Below are 24,616 nucleotides of genomic sequence, written 5' to 3'. Positions count from 1 at the left end.
AGTAGAGTTTTCACCCTCATGTTATGTTTGTTTCTCTGGAACAGCAATAATGTTCCTGGGTCAATTTGACCCAGGGCATATTTGATTATCGAAAAGTGTCAAAAGAACCCCAAAAAATCCCAATATATATATATTTTTTTATCTATTTTTTTACTCCATTACTGACCATTTAAATCAAGATTTGGTCCATTGGTGTTCTTTAATTCTCACAGATCATAGTTCAATGAGGATAACTCATTCGTTGTTCATACAAATTTATGTTAAAACATGTTTTAATGTACATTTTAAAGCCCTAAATATAAATACAATAGTTTTACATGACATAGATTTTTTAATTTTTTTTATTTTCCATTTTGATTTTTTTATGAAGTGATGTTGATGAATTAACACGACACCTGTCACATGCTGCCCAGATTTTTTTGCTACATTTGGCTGGTTTGGAAGGTATATATTACCTAAAATAGACTTTAAAAAGTGTCAATTTGACCCGCAACAGTCTTTTCCAAGTTTTGTTTTATTAATCTTTAATGAAATCAGATTTCCGCATCGAGTAACATACAAAGCATTTTAACAAAATAAATAAAAAGAGCGTACGTCTAATATTCCAAATTTAGTAACATCTACTTTCAACTAAAGTCTCTGAACTACAAGAACAAAATGTGATGATAGTCTTTTATTTTGAAAGTCTTATGCAGAAGTCCCTCTTTGTTCGCCTAGCCCAGCTTGTCTCCGGTGTGGGTGGGAGGATCCTGCTCGCCTGGCCCGGTTCTCAGCCCCCTCTCTGTGAAATTAGCGAATACTGCAGCAGAAGTGAGTGAGTGAGTGAGTGTGTCACGAGCAGGAGGAAACAGCAAGCGGGGATTAATATTTACAAAAAAACTCATCTGGCCGGAGACAGGTAAATATGAAACGGACTCTGCAGATAATTAAAAAAAATATGTAACACAAGTCGACAGGTTAATTATAGCTCACTTTGTAGGATGAGAGGAGGAGGTGATGGCATGTCCTTTCACACTTCTATTGGGAATTGTCTTTGGTAGTAATAAGTTTGAATCGCTGACGGTGTGGAGATGACAGTGAAGTGTACTCAGGTTGGCTGATAGTTTTAAGGGAGTGTTTCAGTACAACTGTTGATATTTTCAGTTTTGGTAGTTTTTAGGTAAGGTATGAACACACTGTCCAATGAGTTGGAGCTCAGTAAGAAACTCCGCATAGCAAATCTCCTGGCATTTCTGTTCCTGGGGTCACTTGCTTTTCCACAATTATTCCACTCCTTTATCTAATAGTAATAATCAGATACACAGGTGTTTTAAAATAGGATTCAAATAGGAAAATAAATTCATGATAACTTAATTTTTTTTAAGTTTTAAAATATATTTCACTGTTTTCAACTTTAATTGATGATAGAGATTTTCATTTTTCGTTTTAATTGTATTATATTTGTTTCTATTAATCTATTAATTGTTTTAAATCCAAAATGTCAAGGAAAAACAAACATTTTTAAATTGTCAAATACACATGCTTTTGTCAATTTTTTTTGTTCAGTCACTGAAATGCATAGACTTTTTTTTAAAATCACTTGTTCAATGATGAAAAAGGAATCAGCAAAGTGAAATTCTTCATATTTGAAGTCATTTTGCTTTAAATTACAAAACATTCTGTATCCTCAATTTGAAAAAATGTGGTTGATTTGACTTTTCTTTGATGATAATCTGAATATCTTTGGCTTTGGACAGGTAATACAACAAAACAAGCAGTTTCAATGTTACCTCGTCATCAGAACCTTCGCCAACATTATGAGCTAAATGATTGATCAGCCAATGAAGACAATATCTGCAGATTAATGACTTATTATATTTGTACCTGAATGGACATTTGAAATGTCCAGACTAGTGTCCGGTCTCAGGCTGAGTCCTCACAGCCGGCCACTTAGCCTCTTTGTCTGCTTCTGACCCCAGTTACTGAACAGAGGTGAGTCATGGGGTGTTGGGTTGTTTCAGAGCCCTGCAGTGTATCCTCTGCCTGTCTTTGAGTTTGGTCATCATCACACTCCAGCAGACACCAGCTGACTCAACCTGCTCGTCTTGCCCTATTCCTTCTCTCTTAATTAGCTTTGAGAGCAGGAGCACAGGTCTGTGAATGTCTTCCTTTAGAGTGAAGACCTGTAATAAATCTTCTGATTAAAACGTGAAGGTGACTTGGCTGCAGGTGATTCATTTGAAAACGACCCACCTTTTGTGTGATTAGACAAACACAAGATGTGGCGCTCTTATTTTGAAAGGTCTGGTGAGTCATTGTGTAAAGGATACCATATCTACCTTAATTTCAAGGAATTTTTAACCATATCTACCTTAATTTCAAGGAATATTTCACATATTGAGAACTGAGCTTATTTCTTCATTGAACACAATTAGTCGGGATTTGACATCTCACATCTTTTTATTACACTTTAAGATTAAGATTAGCCTAGATAAGCATTCAGACTGTAAACCAATGAAAACAGCAAATTTAGCTCTATTCAAAGGAAAATAATCCACTAAAATTTCACTAATGGCCACTTTATTTGTTGTTTATTCAGTCTGGCTAAACTTTTACATGCAGAAACATCAGGTTGTTTATAGTTGCTATTTGCAGAATTCAAACAAGATGATCATCACTCAGCTTTACTGCTTGCTTGTTGTACTGGCCGCTGCCAAAATGGCAATAAGACAAATGATATGTGTCACTGTAGGCCAGACTTCTAAAAAAACATCTATAAAACTGAAGACAGGAGTCTTATAGCTGTAAACATGGTCTGTTATGACTCCTTGTGTTATCATGTAATCTGTCTTCTGTCTTGCAATATTCATAGAAACAACAGGCCCCATCCTGGAGTCCATTGTCCAGTTATATAATGTCAGGGAGAATTATTTGCTTCAATATTTTGTAGCCTGGAGCGGTTACTTGAAGGAGTTCTGATTTTGTTACTGTGAGTTTGCCAGGAGCCAAGCTGAGACTTCTTTATGCAAAGCTAAGAAAAGCTAAGCTGCTGCTGGCTATAGCTCTAACCAGACATATATGTAAGTGGTGATAATCCTCTGGTCTCACTCTAATCAAGAAAACAAATATGTATTCTCATATTTTTTTGACATTAAAAGCCTTATTTTGTAAGTATTTTTCAAGTAGGTCATTCTCCTCTCACTCAGAGGCGTTCAAGGGAGATGTCAAACCTGGCTTTATGTCGTGGGCTGTCTGACTGTCGGGACATTTGGTCATTTCCATGGGTGTACCAGTAAAGCCATGACTCAGTGCGACTAAGGAGCTGCAGTGCTTGTAATATACGCCCAAAACAAGTGAGAGACTGACCTGATCTGTGCTGTGTTTCCTGCTGCTATGAGAGAGCACACATCTCAATTTAAATGCAAAGAAAGCTTCAGCTTATACTCCGAAATCTCTTCAGTGTACTCATCTGAAACAGCCCTGAGCCTTCTTCTTGGATCATTTTCTTTTTGTCATGTTACCCAATGCCAGATTTTCAATGTGTGATCTGATGTCTGCTGCTTTTGTCAGATTCAGTCAGATTAGATGTCTTGAAGTCTGATGACGTGCAGACAGCCAGTGTCGCAGGCGCTCTGCTCTGTCTCAGCTACAGCCTCTCTCAGTTTATGAACTTTGGCTCATTTCTCACTTAGACAGTCTTGCAGAGGTGAAGCAAATTCTTCTGTGCCTTCAGATGTGAGGATTTTTGTTCAACAGCATGTTAGCTTGTGTCTCTAAAGGAAAAAAAATGTAATGACACCAGATCCTTCTAAGAAATAAGCTGCAGTTGAAGAGCCTAAAATGCTGGAAGGCACTCCTGTAATAGTAATGTCCCTAAAGTGCGTAAGCAATTTTTATTCTGTCATGAAATATTTTGGATTGTTCCGTGGAGATTTAGGCGAGACTTGTAATCTCTGGGTGAGTGTTTATCTGTCAAACTAACAGAGAGTCCAGCCCTGGTTTTATTACACTGATAGTTATGAAGCCTTCTTTTGATGTTTTTTGAGATCCTCTGCAGCAACACTAAAACTCCAGGAAATAACCTCTCTGTGTTGATCCCAGCTGATCTCCAGGTCCTAGTTTTCTATGTTTTTTATTGCCTGCTGGATGTACAAAACATATATCTGCTCATTTCCTGTAATACGTCCACTTGTTTGCACAACCTCAGAACAAAAAAAAGTCTTCCTCATCATTATCCCAGAAACAACAGGCCTTTAATTGGTTGGATGTTTGTCTATGCTCACCATTGTTGTTGATTTTAAACTCGTGTGAGGATTGAAAGGCAGCTGTACCTCGTGTGTCACAGGGTCACGCTCTGCCGTGTGCGAACTCTCTGCTCAGCTCGTTGCGTAACTGTTTATGGCCCCTAAGCTTCTGGAAACCTCCTTAGAGAAAGAGAGAGGTGCTGTGTCCATTAACCCAGGGCATTACTCAAATAGTTGTCGGAAGTAATGGTGCTTAGCTGTCCTGTGTGTTTAAATGGCTCCTCCTGTTAAGTTTGGAACAAGTTTTCATGCTGTTTAGTGTGTAAGAGTGTGTGTCTTACAATGCTTAGGAACTCAATCAATTCACATCTGTTGCAAAAACTTCAACACTTGATAATTTGTCTCAACTTTGGTCTTCACCTGTAGTTATCTTTTATTTTAATCATGAATTATTGTTTATATTACTTTCCAGTTTATAGAATAATACACAAATGATCACTGTACTTTAAATCGTGAACTATAACAAACTTGTATTGCCTGACCAAAAGTTCATTTCCCCTAAAGTGTTAAATGTTCATGGAATAAAAGTAATTTCTGCTAATTGAGAAGCTGAAAGCAGCACGTGTTTGGCAAGTTTGATTTGTAAAATACTTAACAGATTAATAAAGTATCAGAATTGTTTGTGATGGATTATCTGGACATCAGGAGGGGCTGCAAGCTGAGCTCCATCTCTCAGAAGCTTTTCAAACATTTAATACTGATGACTGCAAAGGTGTAATGTACTCAGGTTCACCATATTTAGTAAAATCAGGTGTTATGTTTCTATCTTTGGTGTTTTAACCTGTCATGAGGAGCGTTCCTGCTGTCTCACAGTCAAAGTTGTTCCTAAGTCGACCCCTCTGTGATTGAAGGCTTTTTGAATATGTTCTAGCATACCTCTCCACCCTGCTGGATAAATCTCAGTTATGTTTGTAGAGTCACAGTGACAAGAAAATGAAAGTGTCTGCACACTGAACTGAGTGATGGTTATTTAGAGCTGACACGGTGATGTTGAACTATTTCTGTTTTTGTCACAGCTTTTACAAGGTCGGTTCATTTCTGAGCATCACCTTTACTTTCATTCAGGGGTGTGGAGGTCAAAGGGCGTCATGGAGGTACAGGTCGCAGATAAGTGGTGCTGATTCATATGTTCGGATTGAATCAGGGTGAGACTAGGAAGTTTGAAGTTTTTATTTTATTACTGTGTCATGCATACAATCATATGCCCAGCCCACATAGGATTTGGTATAAATATGGAGAGGGTGAGTTTTTGCTGACGGAAACATAATAAATAGGCTTTATTTGGTAAATTATTATAAATCCACTAAAGTCACGTTTGGGAAGCTCAAATGTTGACTTTGAACTGCTGTATTCCAGTTTCTTAGTCCTGCAAATATATAGTATTGGACGGTCATGTTATGTTTTCTTATTTGATCAGCTTGGGAAAAAACAGTTAATGAAAATTTGGAGGGACACCATCCATGTTTTATCGAAAACTATTAGAACCTGCTGACTACTTTTAGACGTTCAAATAGTGTTAGAATTCAACCACCTCGTTTCAAATGTTACATATTAAGCAAGAAACGTACACATCTCATTTTGTGTCCTGTAACACTACCAATGCAAACATATCGTACTTTGTAACTAATGGCAATCTTAGCCAGTAAGATGCTAAAGGTTGTGATTAGCTCTTGAATGGCCTAGCTAATGAATGATCAAATATGATGCTACTCTGCAAATTTTCCTCTGTACTGTGTGATCTTTCTTTTCATTTGAAGACCAATCTAGCTTTGTAGCTGATGGTGATATTAACCTGTGAGTGGCTGAATACTAAAATTAGCTGTGCGATGTCCCTCCAGATTTTTACTGTTTTATCTTCAGTTGTAAACAATCTCAACAAAGTTAAATGAAAAAAAAAAATGCCAGTAACCAACGTTTATATGACTGAGAACAAGGAAGCTAGTAATATGACGTTATAACAGCGCTTGAACGTCCCAACCTGAGTGCTACATCAAAGGAAAATGGCCCTGTCCGAATTTGGTAATTTGGCTAACCACGTAGAGTTTCCCTCCAGTCTTTGCTGTCATTAGTATTCATTAGCAGTCAAATTTAGAGTATCAGTTCTTCATAAGCACCTCCTAGCTAACATTTCCTTAGCTAGGAAATTATACCTTTTCTCTTTCATTGTGTATTACAATAATATACTATACTTCTAATAGTACTAACTATTACATAGTACTATTACTTAGTAGAATTAGCCTTCAGCAACTTCCAAGCTAACTGTAACATGAGCTAAGAAGTGGCTAAATGCTACCATTAGCTAGTTTGTGATGGTGGTGTGGCTAATGGCTTTTCAAATCTGCTGTCTGTAACTTGAAATACAGACAGATATCCTGACAGACTTTTGAAGTATTTTCTGACCTTTTAGTTGCTGACTGTTGTAGACGAGTTAAAAGAAACCGGTTTGAAGGAAACCCAAATTTATGTGGCTTAAAGCTTAAGAAGCTACCACTTCAACATTATAAAAGCACTAAACATCCCATCCTGAAATGACATCATGTGGAGATGGCTGCTGTGTGAACATGATCATTTGGCGTGCTGCTCAAGGTTCTCCTTCTTTGTCGCAGTCATTAGTTCCCATTAGCAGCTAGATTGAAGGCATCAATCACGGGAAGCTTGAGTATTGGGCACTGTGTGAGGCTATATGCGACATTTTCAAGCATCATTTCTTTTTGCCAATATGCTGAGATGTTTTTTAATTGTCTCCAAATATCATTGCACCAAGGGAGAACTTTCATTGTGCAATATGAAGAGAGTAAGCACATGTATCTATATGTAGGAGTAAGCATGCATGTGTTGGTGTTTCATTGCCTCTGGCAGCCCTCTCAATGCCTCGGCTCTGCTGAGGTCTGTCCAAACAAAACTGCAGCCAAACACTCCTCCCCAGCTTCACAGAACAGGAAGTGGATTGTTGTGTTTCACAGGGTGAGCCTCTGAGGCCTCAGTAGTGCTGTCTCCCACTTGTTTGGCTTTGAACCCATCATGTAGTCCAGGGCAGTCTCTGGTCCCCTTGGCTTTTCCTGGAAATCAAAGGACTGGGCAGTTTCTCTGTAGTCCATATCCCCACTCACAGAGGGAAAGTTGACGCAAGCCCTTTCTATATTTAATAACCTTTTTTCATCTAATATTAGCAGACACATTTTTAAATATGTCCAAAGGGAATAATGAATTTCACACATCAAATTCAGGGGGTGTGCTCACTTTTGTGTTCATACATTAAAAAAGCAGGGTATGAGCATACTAGAGGACTTTGCTAAAGCAGCCTAGATTCAAACTTGAGTCATTGCCATCTCTGCGCTGCTGTAACTGAACACACTGCACCAGCAGGAGCACGCTTTGGACAAAAGGAAGAAAATGTTAACAAACATGATCAGATTTTCCAATAAAATGGAACGAGTAACTAAAGATGTTAATAAAACTGTCAAACAAGTGAACGCGTCCAACATTTCCAGTATGGCTACTGGTTATGCCAAATATCCATGGAAACAAGGCAGGCTAATAGTTTCTCTTTTGTCTGTTTCTGTGCTTACTGTGAACTTAGGAGCTTGTGTAATGTTTTCCCTGCTAATTTGTGCTGAAATTTCATTCTACATATAAAAGATTTCTTTGATAATTGTAGAAACGGCTGAAATAGAAAAAGTCCTCTGGTTCCAATTTCATAAAACTGAGTACTTGTAGGTTACAAGGCTCACTTGCAAAAGTTGGTCTAACCAACAAGAGCTCTGGTTGAGGAAACAGGAAAGCTTATTTTGGACTTCACTGCCAGATGTTTCCCACTGTTTCCAATCATTGTGTTTCCAAACTGGCTACGTAGCTCTGTTTGATCACTAGTTAGGACTTTGTAGATGTTGACAGGGTCAGTTTTGAAATGACAGAACATTGGCCCTCTGTGCGAGCCATCTACATGAAATTGTTGACACCAATCTGGTCATCTGTTAAAGTACTAAACCAACAATAGTGTGACTAACAACTCCAGTCTGTATTTGTGATGTTTCTCATGGTTTGATGCTTCTTACTGAAAGGTCTCTTGTTGCCATGCGGCTGAGCAGAGATTCAAAGTGGGCGTTGGGGCAGACTCGACTCCAAAGTTTCCCTGCAGCACTGAAAGATTAATTTCCCCTGATAAGTGGGTGCCCTCATGAAGAGGATTGCTGTCAAGACTGTCTGGCTGAAAGTGGATGGGTTGAGGAGCCAAATGACTATATGCACAGCTGCTCTCAAACAGCGGGGCTCCGACTCATCCATCAGGTGCATCGCTAACTCATCCCCACTCAGATTGCACCAACAAAACCAGTCCTCTCATCTGGACTCAGTGCAGAAATGTTTCTTGGTTTGTCCTTGCAGGCCTGGGGTGTTGCTGTCCAATGTTAAGGTACAGTGTGTACGAATTAGCGGCATTTATTAGAAGAGACATGGAATATCATATTCATATGTTCAAATCAGTGTATAATCACCTGAATATGAAAACTTTTTGGGGTTTGTTAACTTAGAATGAGCCTTTATAGCTACGTAGGAGTAGGACCACTTCCATGGAGGCCGCCATCTTGCACTGCCATGTTTCTACTGTAGCACAGAATGGACAAACTAGTAATGTACGCGTTTTTGTATTTAGTTAGTGGCTACGTGAAGTGCACAAATTTGAAGGGGAAGAAGAACAAAGTGGTTGTATGCACGAAAGAATTTGGATTGTTTGACGTTTTTGATGATAAAAACTTGACAAATGGAGGATCATACTTATCCTGCATCCCAGGAGCTTCTTGTCCTTTGAGGCCACCGTCGCTTCACCTACGGGAGGGTTGAGCAGGGGAGCATCTCAATCTAGAATCTATCCGCTAGATATCTCTAAATATCTGTATGGATAATCCTGTGCATAGTTTTTATTTGAATATGAAACAGGCTGAAATGAAAAACAGATGTCTATTTGTGGTTTATAAAAGTTAAACAAACCATCAGCAACAAGTTTGACTATTTCTGTGTGGTTAAATTTAACGCCTTCGGTTTGGTGTCATCTTTGAGCTTCATAATGCCACTTCAGAAGTGACATCACTAAAACTACGTCTGTGTTTTATACGGTCTATGGTGAAAAGGTGACAATACTTTTGGGGCGTGGCGTCCTGTCATTCCGTCCTGTAACAAGTCCCAGTCTCCAAAGAGAGGGATGTTATGACGCATGACTCCGAGGTCCAAATATGGTCACTTCTGGATCCAGAAAAACAGGATGATGGACAGCCATGATGGTTTTGAAAAAAAAGGTTTCATGGGTTAAGTCATGGTGGAAACCTTGACATGATTTCAAGTCTGTGATTTACACACTTACTCAGAGCTCTTCAAACCCTGCGTAAGCAATTACAACTCAGTAATGAAGAGACACAGGGGCTGGCAGATTAAGCTCTTACTCTTTTAATGCAAAGTTGCCTCGGGATAATTAGGGTAATGTGTACTACCGGAGTATTCCTGAAGAGAACTGAGAAAGCATCTGCAGGGATCAAAAGCAGGGCAGTGTTTTATCTCCAACAAGTACTTCACCAGCTGCTCTCATTTCCCAGACCCCTTTTTCTCTTCACGTTGCAGAGGGAAACAAACAGGGCGGAGCAGAAGCCTGATAACACATTCCTTCATGTCTTAGCTTGTCTCAACACCCCCTTTTTGTCCTTCCGCTATCCTCCCCCTCCTCCTCTGTTCCTCATGTAGCTTTTGTAGTCTAGATGATGTGGCATTGGGGATCCAAGGTCTGTGTCTGCAGTCATCTGTGACAGCACACAGATCAAGGAGCTCTCCCTCAGGTGTAATGTGATGCGGTTCTGTCAGCCAGAGATGTCAGAGTGGTCGCTTTGGAGTCGCACAGCAAGAGCAGAAAGTTTTGTTCAACATTTTGTCCTTGATCTGTCTTGTGTTGCTCCCACAGTCTCTACAAATAGTTTAAATGTCTGTCGTATAGAGTTCAAAAACAGTTGACAGAGTGAGTGCCGCTGCATGACGAGTGAAATCACGCTCAATGATAAAGTTGATTTTTCTTCTAAGTTTTTTTGTTTGCTTGTTTCCCAACAGAGATGGCAGCCATCCGGAAAAAGCTGGTGATTGTCGGGGATGGAGCTTGTGGGAAAACATGTCTCCTCATTGTTTTCAGTAAAGACCAGTTTCCTGAAGTCTACGTCCCCACAGTGTTTGAGAACTACATCGCTGATATTGAAGTTGACGGCAAACAGGTTTGTACATTTGACGAGCAGTCTGGAAATGTTTGTCTGAAACCCTCTGCACTGATGTCATAAACAAACACTTTATTTAGCTCCGCCCACTTTAGTTACAGTTTGTTAGGCCTGTCAAGTGTCATGTTCTTGATACTGTATTTTTTTACTTATTTATTTATGATCATTTTCTCATTTTAACATCCCACCAAAGAAATAAGCACACAATACAATGCAGCAGTTTGAGACTAAAGATGCAAACATTGCACATACCTGTGGTATTCTCATCAGTGACATCACCCATTGGATGTTTTAAAGCCCAGCAATGGCAGGCGCCATGTTGGAAATGCTGTCTCAATTTAACCAAAGATCAACCTAAACATAGGGAAAGAGGTGGAGCTGATTTTTTAAAAATTTCTCCCGGTCAGTAGTGCTGTTAGAGACCTCCTGCTGCAGTGTGAGCTCCGTACACTGCACACATTTGGGCCCTAAGATAAATGGTTGATGGTGAATAGAGGGTATGAGCACTAAATAAAGAGTGACTTGAGATGCATCCAGAGTTCTGAAACCATCAAAGTCTCACTCAGAAGTATGTGTAACATCTTGAATCTGAGTCACAAGGAGCCGGTCAGCAATGGACCAGTCTTTGCTGCAGATGGTTTGTTATGTCGAAGGATTTTGTTCTCTTGAGCCGACCACCGCTGCGGGATCAGTACTTGGCAAAACAGGAAATGACTCTACTTCCAAGCTTCCTGTTCAGACAAGGAACAGCCATGTCTCCTGGCAGTCCCCCTCCTCATATTAAGACCCCCGCCACCACCACCACTGCCTCCTCCTGCCTGATAAACGTCTCTCATTTCCTGCGCTGGTGGTAATCAGAGTGGGGGTGGCAAGGGGGGGTTAACTGTTGTTTTCTGCACCGGAAATATGAAGTTAGGGGTCTGCGATAGACCTCTGATAAGGGGGGATAATTCTGGTTAAGATATGATTGTCAGCCTGCCTTAAGTTCTCCCTCCTTCATCTTTCAGAAGGCCACTGCCCTCATGAGAATTGGCCTATTATACAACCAGCTGGATTTTGTTCTCAGACCCTAAATTGAAGTCCCCCGCTCTCCCCTCTGGAGAGTAAAAACATTTCTATCCCTCACCTTCAGAGGATTGGGCGGACTGTAAAAATAGCTGTTTTCCCCCTCTTCCTCTTCCTCCCCAAAGTCTTCAGCCTACAAAAAGGTCCGGTGGGAATGTAATCACTCCGCTTGCTCATGCAATCTCACCAGTGTGCGGCCACCCCCCACCCTCTGCCTCTGCAAACCTCTATTTTGGGACCGTTGACTGATGCATGCGCTCTCTGCAGGCTCACTAGCCTCTACTGTCATTCAGCGAAGTTACAGGATTCAAACTTTTGAAATCTTCCCCTCTTCCCTGAACACACTGAGTCAGCTACAGAGCCGAGCAAAGCCTGGCTGTTAATGTCTGCTCAGGGACAGGAGGTATCTGGATGGATGCTCGCTAATCTCCCACTTTTCCTAATTGAATTAATCAGCGGTGTGATGGGATGAGGCCATTCCGAGAGTTCATTTCCACAACACAGACAACATTACAGACAGGAAGCTGATTAGTTTTAAGCTGTTGTGGTGATGAGAAGCAAATATCCGAAACATGAATTCAAAGAAGGAAAGCAGCTGTTTTTAGTATTCAAAACATAAGTTATGATCAATATGCAAGGTATGTGTGCTAACAGAAGATTAATGTTTGGAGGTTAAGTAATTGTTACATTATTAACTTCCTGGTATGTGAAGTATTGCCCGCTGAGAAAATAACTCACATGCCTCAGGCTCATACGTCATACTGTCAGGATCTACAGGCTCTCAGAGGATGAGAAATAAACCTGATCACTAATGGTGTAACGACATGTGAATGTCAGTTTGTGTATTCATGTGGATCACCTTATGGTGCACAAATCTTTAAGCTATGAAATCTAAAGCTTTTGTGATATTTAGGATGTATTGTAACTGTTCAGATTTGTCTTTAACTCCAATGTTCTTTATTCCATTTCTGATCTACCTTGAGCATACAGTGCAGTGCTTTGATACTGTTGTGGTTTCAGCATTGTTTAAATAGACATTTATGAATCAAGTTCATTGGGATCAGTTAGCAGAATTACATCAGATTGTGACCTGTGCTTTAAGTCAAAAGGATAAGTGCCTGTACTCCTCATATTCACTTGTTAGTGTGTCTATTATGTTGACCATAGATTGTATAAAAAATAGACGTAGTATCAGTGATGTCACCCTTCTGTTCCGGAAGCGCTGTTTTAAAGACTATTGTTGGCAGGTGCCATATTGGAAATGCTGAACTCAACAAAACGTCTGTGGAGCTAGTTTGAGATAAAGAGGCGGACCTTTAGCCTTTTCGCTAACAGCTACAGGGTGCTCGCCTGTAAATCAAGTCATCCATGCCCTTATTTGGGCAAAACGTTCCATCCATCCATCTTCTTCTGCTTATCCGGGTCCGGGTCGCAGGGGCAGCAGCCTCAGCAGAGAAGCCCAGACACTCCTCTACCCGGCCACTTCCACCAGCTCTTCTGGGAGGATACTGAGGTGCTCCCAGGCCAGCTGAGAGACATAGTCTCGCCAGCGTGTCCTGGGCCTTCCCCGTGGCCTCCTCCCAGTCGGACATGCCCGAAACACCTCCCCAGGGAGACATCCAGGAGGCATGCTGACCAGATGCCCGAACCACCTCATCTGGCTCCTCTCGATCCGGAAGAGCAGGGGCTCTACTTTGAGCCTCTCCCGGATGTCCGAGCTCCTGACCCTATCTCTAAGGCTGAGCCCAGCTACCCTGCGGAGAAAGCTTATTTCGGCCGCTTGTATTCGCGATCTTGTTCTTTCGGTCACTACCCACAGCTCGTGACCATAGGTGAGGGTGGGAACGTAAATTGACCGGTAAATTGAGAGCTTTGCCTTCTGGCTCAGCTCTCTCTTCACCACGACAGACCGGTACAGCGCCCGCATCACTGCAGACGCAGAACCGTACCAGAACCAAACCAGAGCCGAACCAGACTTGAACCAGAATCGAACCAGAACAGAACCGAACCATACCAGAACAGAACCAGAACAGAACCAGAACAGAACCAGAACAGAACCAGAACCAACTCAGGTAAACAGAAACAGAACCAACTCAAGCAAACAGAACCAGAACCAAACTCAAGCAAACAGAACCAGAACCAAACTCAAGCAAACATTATTAATGTCCTCAGGTTGGCATTGAGAAAAATCAGATGCCTCAGCTTGGATGGGCTGATCCGATTTCTCCTCTCAGTGAGTATTTGCCCGGTCTTCAAGAATACTCTCTCTGAAGAAACAGATGAAGCCAGGATAGACAGCCTCCCCTCCATCACCTGTATCCTATATCCTCACATATGATTGGCCGCATGGCCACCATGCTGACCAATCAAAACAAAGTTCTGCTGTGAGCAGAGCTGGGGCTGAGCACTGTGAGAGCTAAGCAGCGAAAGGAAATATACTGGGAGCCGGCTCTCTCTTGATGCGAGCTCTTCTGATTCACTATAAAGCATCGGCTCTCAGAGCCGCAGCTTTTGATCATAACACATCACTAATGTGCTTAATCTGTGTTACAATTATGGGGGGGCCATGGACAATTTTCTCACCTGTAAGGGGTCCCTGGCTGCAAAAAGTTTCAGAACCCCTGCTCTAGCTAGCAGGAGTGCAAACTCCCGATAGTGAAAACAAACGGAACAAAAAGAGCGACACAGCTGCACAGAAACTCCACATTGTAGACATCGCTGATCATAATGGACATCGCCATGCAGGAAGAAAGTTTACATTTTTTTAAATATCTGAGAGATCTTCAAATACAGAGTGCAGAGAGTCTTTAAACCGGTGCGATTTTTTCAGAGTTTACGGTAACTCAAATAAAAAAAAAGTGACATTTGCTTTGTTTTATATCGACCACTTAGCAGGATGAATATCAGGATTAAGCAGGTATATTTTGAGTCTGAGTTGAGTTGAGAAACATTTGTGGCCATTTTTGTCATTCAGATCTATTTAGGTCATTAATGCACTGATCCTCTTATCATTATTATTATTTAATTATTTCAATAAGGCAGCTTCCTGTTTCCTTTGCTGGCTCTTTTGTTTTTTCTTAGCTCATTTTATATTTTTTGAGAAAAGAGAAAGCTGAGATGAGAGTTGCCCATAATTGTTACTTGGTTGCACTAATAAAGTGAAGTGCTGTACATCTGTGGTTGCATTATTCTATTATCAATTTGCCATAATTTTTAAGTATGTAAGAGATGATTTCATTGATAGCCATAGACAACATGTTTTTCAATGTAGACTTCCACTGAGAAGAACATATTAGACTATTTAGGAACTAAATTATGAACTAAATTTAGACTGTCATACCAGCTTGATCATCAATGAAAATGTCCTGGAAATGTCCTGGAAAATGATCTCTGGAAAAGAGTGGGAACCCTGCCGTCCACCCCATACTCCCGGAGCACCCCCCAAAGGATACCTCGGGGGACACGGTCGTAAGCCTTCTCCAGGACCACAAAGCACATGTGGACTGGTTGGGCAAACTCCCATGCCCCCTCCAGCACCGTCCCGAGGGTGTAGAGCTGGTCCAGTGTTCCACGGCCATGACGAAAACTGCATTGTTCCTCCTGTATCCGAGGTTCAACCAACAGCCGGACTCTCCTCTCCAGCACCCTACAGTAAACTTTCCCAGGGAGGCTGAGGAGTGTGATCCCCCTATAGTTGGAACACACCCTCTGGTCCCCCTTCTCGAAAAGGGGGACCACCACACCCGTCTGCCACTCCAGAGGCACAGTCCCCGATGTCCATGCAACATTGCAGAGGCGTGTCAACCAGGACAGCCCTACAACATCCAGAGCCTTGAGGAACTCGGGCGGATCTCATCCACCCCCGGGGCCCTGCCGCTTCGGAGCTGTTTGACAGCCTCCGCGACCTCGGCCACAGTGATGAGCGAGCCCACCACCAAATCCCCTGGCTCCAGTTCCTCGTCGGAATGCATGTTGGTGGAATTGAGGAGATCCTCAAAGTATTCCTTCCACCGCCCAACTATACTCTCAGTCGAGGTCAGCAGCTCCCCATCCACACTGTAAACAGTGCGAACAAAGGGCCGATTCCCCTTCCTAAGCCGTTGGACAGTTTGCCAGAACCTCTTCGAGGCCTACTGAAAGTCTTCCTCCATGGCCTCACCAAAACTCTCCCATGCCCGAGTTTTCACCTTGGCGACCGCCCGGGAAGCAGATCATTTGGTCTGCCGGTACCTGTCAGCTGCTTCCGGAGTCCCACAAGCCAGCCACGACCTATAGGACTCCTTCTTCAGCTTGACGGCACCCTTCACCTCCGGTGTCCACCAGCAGGTTCGGGGATTACTGCGACAACTAGCACCAGCAGCCTTGCGACCGCAGCTCCGGACAGCCGCCTCAGCAATGGCAACGTTGAACCGGGCCCATTCCGACTCCATGTCCCCCGCCACCCCCGGAACGCGATCAAAGCTGTGCCGGAGGTGGAAGTTGAAAACCAGCCTGACAGGGTCCTCCGCTAGACATCCCCAGCAGACCCTCACTGTCCGTTTGGGTCTACCAGGTCTGTCCAGCATCCTCCCCCGCCACCTGATCCAACTCACCACCAGGTGGTGATCAGTTGACAGCTCTGCTCCTCTCTTCACCCGAGTGTCCACAACATACTGCCGCAGATCAGCCGATACGACTATAAAGTTGATCAGCGATCTGCGACCTAGGGTGTCCTGGTGCCACGTGCACTTGTGAACACCCTTATGTTCGAACATGGTGTTCGTTATGGACAAACTGTGACTCGCACAGAAGTCCAACAACTGAACACCGCTCGAGTTCAGATCAGGCAGGCCGTTCCTCCACGGCAAAACCTGTAAGTTTAATATCTTAAAAAATAAGCAGTTATAGAAAAATTCACCCCCTGAACAGTGTGTGCCTATAGAGAAATTAGCTATTCAGACACAAACCACTTTTTGAACCAGGCTGTAAACATGTTTACTTTAAGATCGTCTTTTTAAAAAAAAAATTACAGTTATGTTATTGGGCTTTTTGCCTTTATTTGATAGCACAGCTGAAGAGAGACAGGACATGTGGAGAGTAAAGAGTGGGGGAAGACGTACAGGAAATAGTCGCGGCCGGGAATCGAACCGGCGACCCCCTGCAACGAGGACTGTAGCCTCTGTATGTGGGGTGCTTAGACCTCTAAGCCACCAGCGACCCAAGATCGTCTTTTTTGAATGGGTGTGTATGTGGTTCCCGGAGTTTCTGCAGCCAGCCTCAAGTAGACGCTTGATGAACTGCAATTTTTAGTATTTCTGCATATGCCTCATATATTAAGACCATAGGTTGCCACTTGGTGTTAAAAACTACTTCGGAGTGTCACACAAACAGAGAACCTCTGCAACTCAGCACCACCATGCTTCTATACAATTTTCAGGCTATATAAACTATATACACTAGCTTTGGTTACTTGAAGCTCAGCAGTGTGCTATGGGTAATGTATTTTAGGTGCTATAATGAATCAACAAGAGAAACTGTGATATGTAGAGGACAGGAAAGGGTATTGGTTGCTGGTAAGAAGTCCCTGTATGCTGGAAAAGTCCCGGTACACCAAGGCATTAACATTAGTAGTGTCAGTACGGTGTACCTATTTATGGCACTGCTCTGGGCAAACTGCTAATGAGCATTTTGAGCCCTCTACATGCCCTACAAAAGTAAACATTACAACCCGTGCATAGATTAATTATTCTTATGTAGTTCTTTGAATGCCCACCACTGCGGTCCACAGGTCGGTGTCAGACAAAGCCAAAGCAAGCAGCAAAAAGAGCTTTTGTTTACATTTTCCTTGCTAACTTTATACTTTATGCTTTGTTCTCAGAGCTGCTTTAAAGCTCCTTTGAGAAATTTAAAGCTGGTTTTAAAACAGGGAGATATAAAGTAGAGCATCTAACTGATCAACAAAAACAAATGAGACAATCAGCGCTTAGATTGACTTTATCTATGAACTTACTCTTATTGCCGCAAACACAGTCAGCAGGTTGGTGTCTGACAAAGCACCCCACAGCTCGCTGCAGAAGATGCTTTTGATTACATAATTCACAGCCAAGTTTATCAATGATTATCACTATGGGTGGATAGATGTAAAGGGGTGGGTTAAGAGTTCTATGGAGGAGAAAACTACTGACTTTGTGCAGGACAGGAGCAACAATGAAATAAGACACTTCGTTAATGGGAGGCACCAAAATCAACATGGAATCAGATCACCTGAGAGGAGTTATCAGCAGGATATGAAATGGACTTAAATTAGAGATGATGTCTCTATATGGCCGACATAAGCAAACCAGTTTTGATGTTCCTCACCACTCTTACCCGGTCGGTGTCAACTGACGGTTTCACCACAAACTGCCAGAACTTTGTTTGCATTTCCTGCTGCACAGTTACACAGAGATCAGTAAGACTTTTTGTAGGAGGATACTATGTATGCAAACAAAGGACACAAAATATCATGGTGCTTTCTTTTAGCAGTGAAACATGACAGTCACTGTGAATATCTGCTAAAAATTGGTGTTTCAATAGCGTGTAGTGTATTGCCTCATCTTACTCCTACCCCCTCACAGCATTTACAGGCATTAGAATGACAGTATAGAAATTGTTGGTCTTGTCCTACATGGTTTTGTTTGCCTTTGTAGGCCATAAAGAGACACCATGGTTGATTTAAGTCTGTTACATAAACAGAAAAAAATCCTCCCAGGGGCTTTAAAGTGAGGTTTGAAATACAGTATGAAGTAACAGAATAATCAATGCACTTCCAAATCCAAGATGAAGCCACCTCCTTTTAAAAGAATAAGTTATTTGGTTGTCGAAAACTTCTCAACATCAGTTTTGGTTCTGATTTCTCACAGGTGGAGTTAGCGCTGTGGGATACTGCAGGACAGGAGGACTACGACAGATTGAGGCCCCTCTCCTACCCCGACACAGACGTCATCCTCATGTGCTTCTCCATCGACAGCCCCGACAGTTTAGGTAAGGAAGTGCTGACGCAGACAAGCCTATTTTAAAACATTTTAAGCATATAGCGTATCTTTAGCATATTTTGACAGGTTTGTCTAAATAAGATAAATACGTCTGGGTTCAGAGTATGAAACAGGGATTACGCAGTTTCAAAGTGATATTTTCCTCCTAGAATCAAGGCAGTTTCTCAGAGCTTTCCAAGCTGTTCTCAAACATCTTAATGCACTTGATGGGGAGTGGGATTAGTGCAGCTAAAAACATCTTTGCCTCAAGCAGTCTGCAGAGCAATCCATCATGAGAAGTGTTCTGCGCCGTGACTCTGCACCGCCTGTCCCCTTTTTATAGTCCTGCCCCTCCTTCCCTCTTTGTCTGGAGTGTTTCAGCTCACTCTCTCTCTCTTCCTGGACAGAAAATATCCCTGAGAAGTGGACGCCAGAGGTGAAGCATTTCTGTCCCAATGTTCCCATCATCCTTGTGGGGAACAAGAAGGACCTGAGGAACGATGAGCACACACGGAGAGAGCTGGCCAAGATGAAGCAGGTACAGAAGCCCCTGAGGGCCACTGAACAAAAGAGGGTAATCAAGGACAAGTAGGAAAGCTCCTCAATAGTCAGGCACTTACACCTGAATTATTTATGCATATATCCATAAAAAGTATTGCTTCACCGGGAGCTCAGCTTGACAATAGCCTTGCATTTAAAGCAGCTGCTTCATTTGCATGTAGCCTCAAGTAAAGGTATGGGTTACACCTGTCCTGGAAATATTTGCTGTTTCCCCTTCCCTTTGATTAAAGCCAGCTCTACATTCCGCAATCAGAGGCCAAGAGAACATAATGCTCCCTGAAGAGAACAGAACAAGTCACTCTTCTGTGTTGTTTTTAACCTCTCAGTTAGTTTACTACTCTGTAGGACCTGTCAGAATCTAGCTAAGGGCAAAGAGGTGGAGTTGACATTCACAGCGACAACACACCTGCCTGTCAGTTAAATTATGCCCCATTATGTACAACTTTAAGCCTTGGTATGATCAAAATAAATAATTTATAAACATAACATAATAACAAAATAAGATCGAGGGACTAAAGTATGTTTTGAATCAGGCTTTAAGTATTGTTAGAATTTTTTTTTATGAGCTCTGAAGGGAATACCTTGCCTTAGAGTCTGCCTCCAATGGACACTTGTGGAACTGCAGTATAGTATAGTGTAGACAGACAGACAGACAGACAGACAGACAGACAGACAGACAGACAGACAGACAGACAGACAGACAGACAGACAGACAGACAGAGTATTAATGCACTCTTTCTTGGACCACAAGTAAGGGATAATGTATAGTGAGCAGGTGGTTATGCCAAATAGAATCCCAACAAGGTGAGACAAGACCCTGATGCAAAGCTAAGGGGTCTTGTCCACTCTGAAAAGTGCCACACATCAAAGCACTAAATCCGTAAAGAAAATTAGAAACCTTGAAAACGCTTTTAAGATTGACAGACATCAATGAATGTCAAGCCACTGATAGAAAATTAAAATAATCTGACAAAATATTGAACATTAATTAGAATGACATCCCTCTCTGCCTTCCCTTTAACTTTTTACACCTCCCAGTCATTGAGAGCTAATCTCCCCTGAGGAAAAAACAGTGACAGCTTTTTAAAAGGCTGTTAAAGGCCTTCTCACTCATACAATGATGACAGCAGCTTATTAGTTTACATCATCACAGAATGGCACATCACACCCCCAAGGCTGTCTCTTTGGTCTGGCTCCACGCCCAACTGATGATACAGATGTTTGACCAAATCTCTCCAGCTCTGTCAGACAGCTTCAGCTTTTTCTTTATTCAGAAATCAGGACTGATTGACATTAAATGTTTGTGAGCCAGGATGGTTGATAAAGTCGTTTGCTTTAGCCCTGATTCAAAGTTTTATTGTAATTTTAATGCAGATATTTGAATTGTAAGGGAACTGTTACAAACTTCCCCTGGAAGAAGATGGGCTTAACATGTTAGGCTTTTCTAATTTTAATTATCCCTTAAATATTCAATATTTTCTCACTGTGTTGTGTAGTGTATGTCAATTATCATTTGCTGTTGAAAACAATGGCAAAAAGAAAAAACAAAGTTGGTCAAAGTCAAAGAAATTATTTTACAACTGGATTTTTAGTCAAACTAATAATCCAAAACAGAAATTTATTAAATTAACTGACAAACAAGAGCAGCAAATGTATCACTTGAGACTCAAACCAAAGATATTTTAGGCATTTTGTTTGTTGGTATTCTGTTAATTAATTAATTAATTAATTAATTAATTAATTAATTAATTAATTAATTAATTAATTAATTAATTAATTAATTAATTAGTTAATTAATTAGTTTATTAATTAATTAATTGTTACAGCTGTAAAAAGGGAAAGAAAAAAATTAACAGCTCCCTGAGTATCAATATTTTCTGTAGACCTGCTGCTAAAATATTACCTCATCCCTAAGTACTTAAGTCTTACTATCTGAGGGTAGTTGAACCTGAATCTGCGGTGAAAAATAACATTTATAAACAACCAAAGCACATAATAGACCTCAAATTTGAAGCTGTAAAAACTGTGGAAACAACAAAAAGTGAGACTTATGTTTAATTTCTGAATACTTTGAACTTGTCCATCAAAATGTGTCTGTATTTACATCAAATTTATATTTGTTTGACAACCCTACTTTTTTGTAGTCCTCTTTTTGTTTTTGTACAGATTAATGTGGCAGGATAATGACACATGCTGTTCGATTATTGCCAAAAATGTGGTTTTCAGAAAAAAGAAAAATACAAAAATATGCAACAGCCCCTCTACATAAGACTACTTCTAATTAACTTTCACATGGTTCCAAACAGTAATCCCTGACCTCTTCTCTGTGCAGGAGCCGGTGAAGACAGATGAAGGCAGAGACATGGCCTGCAGGATCAGTGCTTTTGGCTACCTGGAGTGCTCTGCTAAGACGAAAGACGGTGTGCGGGAAGTGTTTGAAATGGCCACTAGGGCGGCGCTGGAGGTCCCCAAGAGAAAGAAGAGAGGCGGATGTACGCTGCTGTGAGAAGTCTGGACACCGTCAAACCAACTGACCAATTAGAGCAAAACAACACACATGGACAGCACCGACCCTCGACCAAATTGTCTCTTCTCATATCTTACAATGGCGTTCAGACGGCTGATGAATCAAACAAACCTGAAACAGAAAATGGATTTTGTCTATAATACAGCTGTTTTTAGAAATCGTTGTTGAAAGTTGTTGATTTTTTTTTTTCCTTTAAAATCTGTCCTTACACTTTGAATGTTTTCCTACATGTTTCTCTTTATATTTGTAACGTAATATGGAGTTATCCAAGCACATGTTTGTATCCACTATTGTTGTTCATGAGCTCGGGCGAGCAGCATTTTATTTAGCTTGTATGAAGTGTTTATGAGTGTCAACAGTCCAGACTGTCCTGTGAGTATAAGCTCTGTTAATCATGCTAGCATAATAATGGAAAATGAAAGATGAAGTTTTTAACCACATGTTGGTGCCTTTTTGTTTTTACACCAGTCTTTGTCTCGTGTTTGTCAGCTTGCTTACATTTCAGCTATGGGCTATCCATTATGTTGTGCCTCTTTTGTACAGCATAAAACCGGAGGTGACATGACTCGGGATTTACTGCTTTTCAAGCACAAACATGAGTCATTTATTTTTCAAGATGCCACTGCTTTCCTTTCACAGACGAGTCACAGTGCTTATTACAACCGAAGTACAGGGCTCTGTTTCAACCTATTCATATAAAAAATTGTGACTTGCACTTTTCTAACTGTTTCGTGGTGCACATATGAAACATCGAGATGAGAAGGCATTCGATAAGTGTTATGGGTCAGAGCAATTTTTCATGAAGATGTTTTTTATTTCAATGCGATTAGTCATTTAACCATTTACGGAAACATGGAAGTTAACAGCTTTGCTTTGAATCCATGTTGTACCTAGCAAAAACCTTTATCAAGACCTTTGTCTGGCAGTTGGCTGGTTGATGCTTCTTTTCAGGAAATGTTGGACTTACTGCAAAAGCTAAAATGCTGCCTTTTTTTGAAAATTGATTTGTTACAAGTCAGTGCAAAAAAGACTGGGTTATGGCCCAAATGTTTTTAAACACACTAATTTCTGTAGCCCTTACTTTTCTGTAAAGCTACATGCATTCATTGTATTGATTAACTGAGGGTAATAAAAACCAATAGACCAATACATAGACAAATTATGAGTGTTATAGAGATGGTGTCTCTAGCTTGAATAACAAAAAAGTGACATGGCATTTTAAATCACATTTTCCAACTAAGTAAAGTAGGATCGTCAATACAATGTTGTCCCAACTGAGTAAAAAGTGTAACAGCCAACCCCGGTCTTCCCTACAACCTGGAGTATTTCCAAGTATTGATTACTCCTCAGATACCAGAGTGATAAAATGTAATTATATATGATATTGTTGGACAAACACTTACATTAGACATTTGGCTAGTAATTACTAACACAACAGTCACTGTTACAACCACACTGTTGTGAATATATCTGGAAGTGGTGGATATTCTGGGGGCTAATTTGGTAATTGTTTTCAATAATCCCTGTTTCTTTACACAGAATTTTATTGTTTCTGAAAAATTCTTCTTATATTTTTGGCATAAAACAAAAGCTATTTTCATTCAAGATACAGACGGTAACTGTCTCTGTAAGGTGACAAACAGTCATCAAGGGTTGAGCTTCACTTTTAGTATAAGATCAGATTTTCACATTCATCCTTCCTAACCATGTCTAGTCTGTGCAGCAGACCAGGAGGGTCGGATTGAAACATATCAACAAACTCACAAATCCAACGTGACTGAATGTGACAGCTGGAGCAGAAATCGCGACCTCTCCTGTTTGATAATCATCAAAGGCTGAGTTCTGCTTCTGCGGAAGGTGATATGATCGTGACTCTATTGGAATCCCTGTGTGTCAGACCGATTAGCCCGCTCCTTGAAATCAGGTCTTTTAAGAGCTGGTAGCTCCTTAACGATGATGTTTCCTGTCGGACGACATTCTTATATGTTTTAGAGATACTGGTTTGTGTGTGAGGAGTTTGTTTGGTGCCTCCTCCGTTCTGGTGTGCCTTCTTTAGTTGTTTTCTCCCACACCAGGTGGACCAGTTTCTGATCTCAAATTGATACTGGCTGATTACTTTTAGAGCAAGATGACCCACAAAGCTTAGTTATTTACAGTGCTTTAATAGCAGGTGGGATTACACAAAATGTTCCTCCGTTGTTACCTGTAGAGCAAGTGAAATCTATTAATTTAGTCTTTTCTTTGTTATGTTGTTGTGGGGAAGAAAACATTGATTTTACGTCATATGAGCAGATCATCATTTTCCCTTAGACTGAACTTTAGCAGCTTTTCGGAGACATTTAGAGCTCCCTGGGTCCTGTGTTCTTTAACATTTTAAGCGATCAATAAGGGCTATCCTTGCTGTTCAAAATGTTAAAAAGAAAAGGAGAGAGTGGCAAAAAGTACTTTGTGGAGACATGCATGTGTAAAGTAAAACAAGCTGAGTTTTACGCCAATTTGAAGATGTGGGTTTCAAGAGGCATAACTTTAGTAAGACCTCAGGGGGGGGTGCTGGGAAAATAAAACCTTTGATACTCCTTAATGTGTCATATTTGGAAGATATTGCGCTTGGGAACAATAGCCTTTGGAGCATAGATGTGCTCCCCTCAGAGACTGCCCGTTAGACTTCATAATTGTAATAATTTCAAGTTCGACCTGGTAATACAATTCCTTCATATACAAAACTTGAAAAACCCAGCAAGTTCCTCACACAGACTTTCAATAGCCCCCCTTCTTTCTGCCTCTGTTGCTTGTGTGTCCTGTACATGTTATCAACTGCATGTTGCTGTCTGTGTAGAGGAGAGTGGATGTTAAAAGAGTATCTTCAGTGTTGCATGAGACATTTTTGTAAGGCCAATAAAGGCATCAAACCTACTACCTGGCAGGATGTGCATTGACTTATTT

At 41.2% G+C, this 24,616-nt stretch overlaps 1 protein-coding gene across 2 annotated transcripts; it reads left to right on the top strand.

The window, feature by feature from the left end:
* Positions 1 to 754: 754 nt before the first annotated feature.
* LOC117812509 (rho-related GTP-binding protein RhoA-D-like) lies at positions 755 to 24,586 on the top strand. 2 transcript variants are annotated; one of them, XM_034683327.1, is made up of 5 exons: positions 755 to 898; positions 10,371 to 10,528; positions 18,475 to 18,595; positions 18,993 to 19,123; positions 21,479 to 24,586. In XM_034683327.1, the coding sequence occupies exons 2-5, from the start codon at positions 10,373 to 10,375 to the stop codon at positions 21,650 to 21,652; spliced, it is 582 nt and encodes a 193-aa protein (XP_034539218.1). In that variant the 5' UTR covers positions 755 to 898; positions 10,371 to 10,372; the 3' UTR covers positions 21,653 to 24,586. The 2 variants fall into 2 exon arrangements, with proteins under 2 accessions (XP_034539218.1, XP_034539227.1); XM_034683336.1 differs by lacking the exon at positions 755 to 898 and adding an exon at positions 10,258 to 10,281.
* The last annotated feature ends 30 nt before the right edge of the window (positions 24,587 to 24,616 follow it).

The sequence above is a fragment of the Notolabrus celidotus genome, chromosome 1, assembly GCF_009762535.1.
Source record: "Notolabrus celidotus isolate fNotCel1 chromosome 1, fNotCel1.pri, whole genome shotgun sequence".
In the NCBI taxonomy this organism is placed as follows: domain Eukaryota; kingdom Metazoa; phylum Chordata; class Actinopteri; order Labriformes; family Labridae; genus Notolabrus; species Notolabrus celidotus.
Note: the sequence above shows the minus strand (reverse complement) of the source record. Positions and strands in the feature narration are given on the sequence as shown.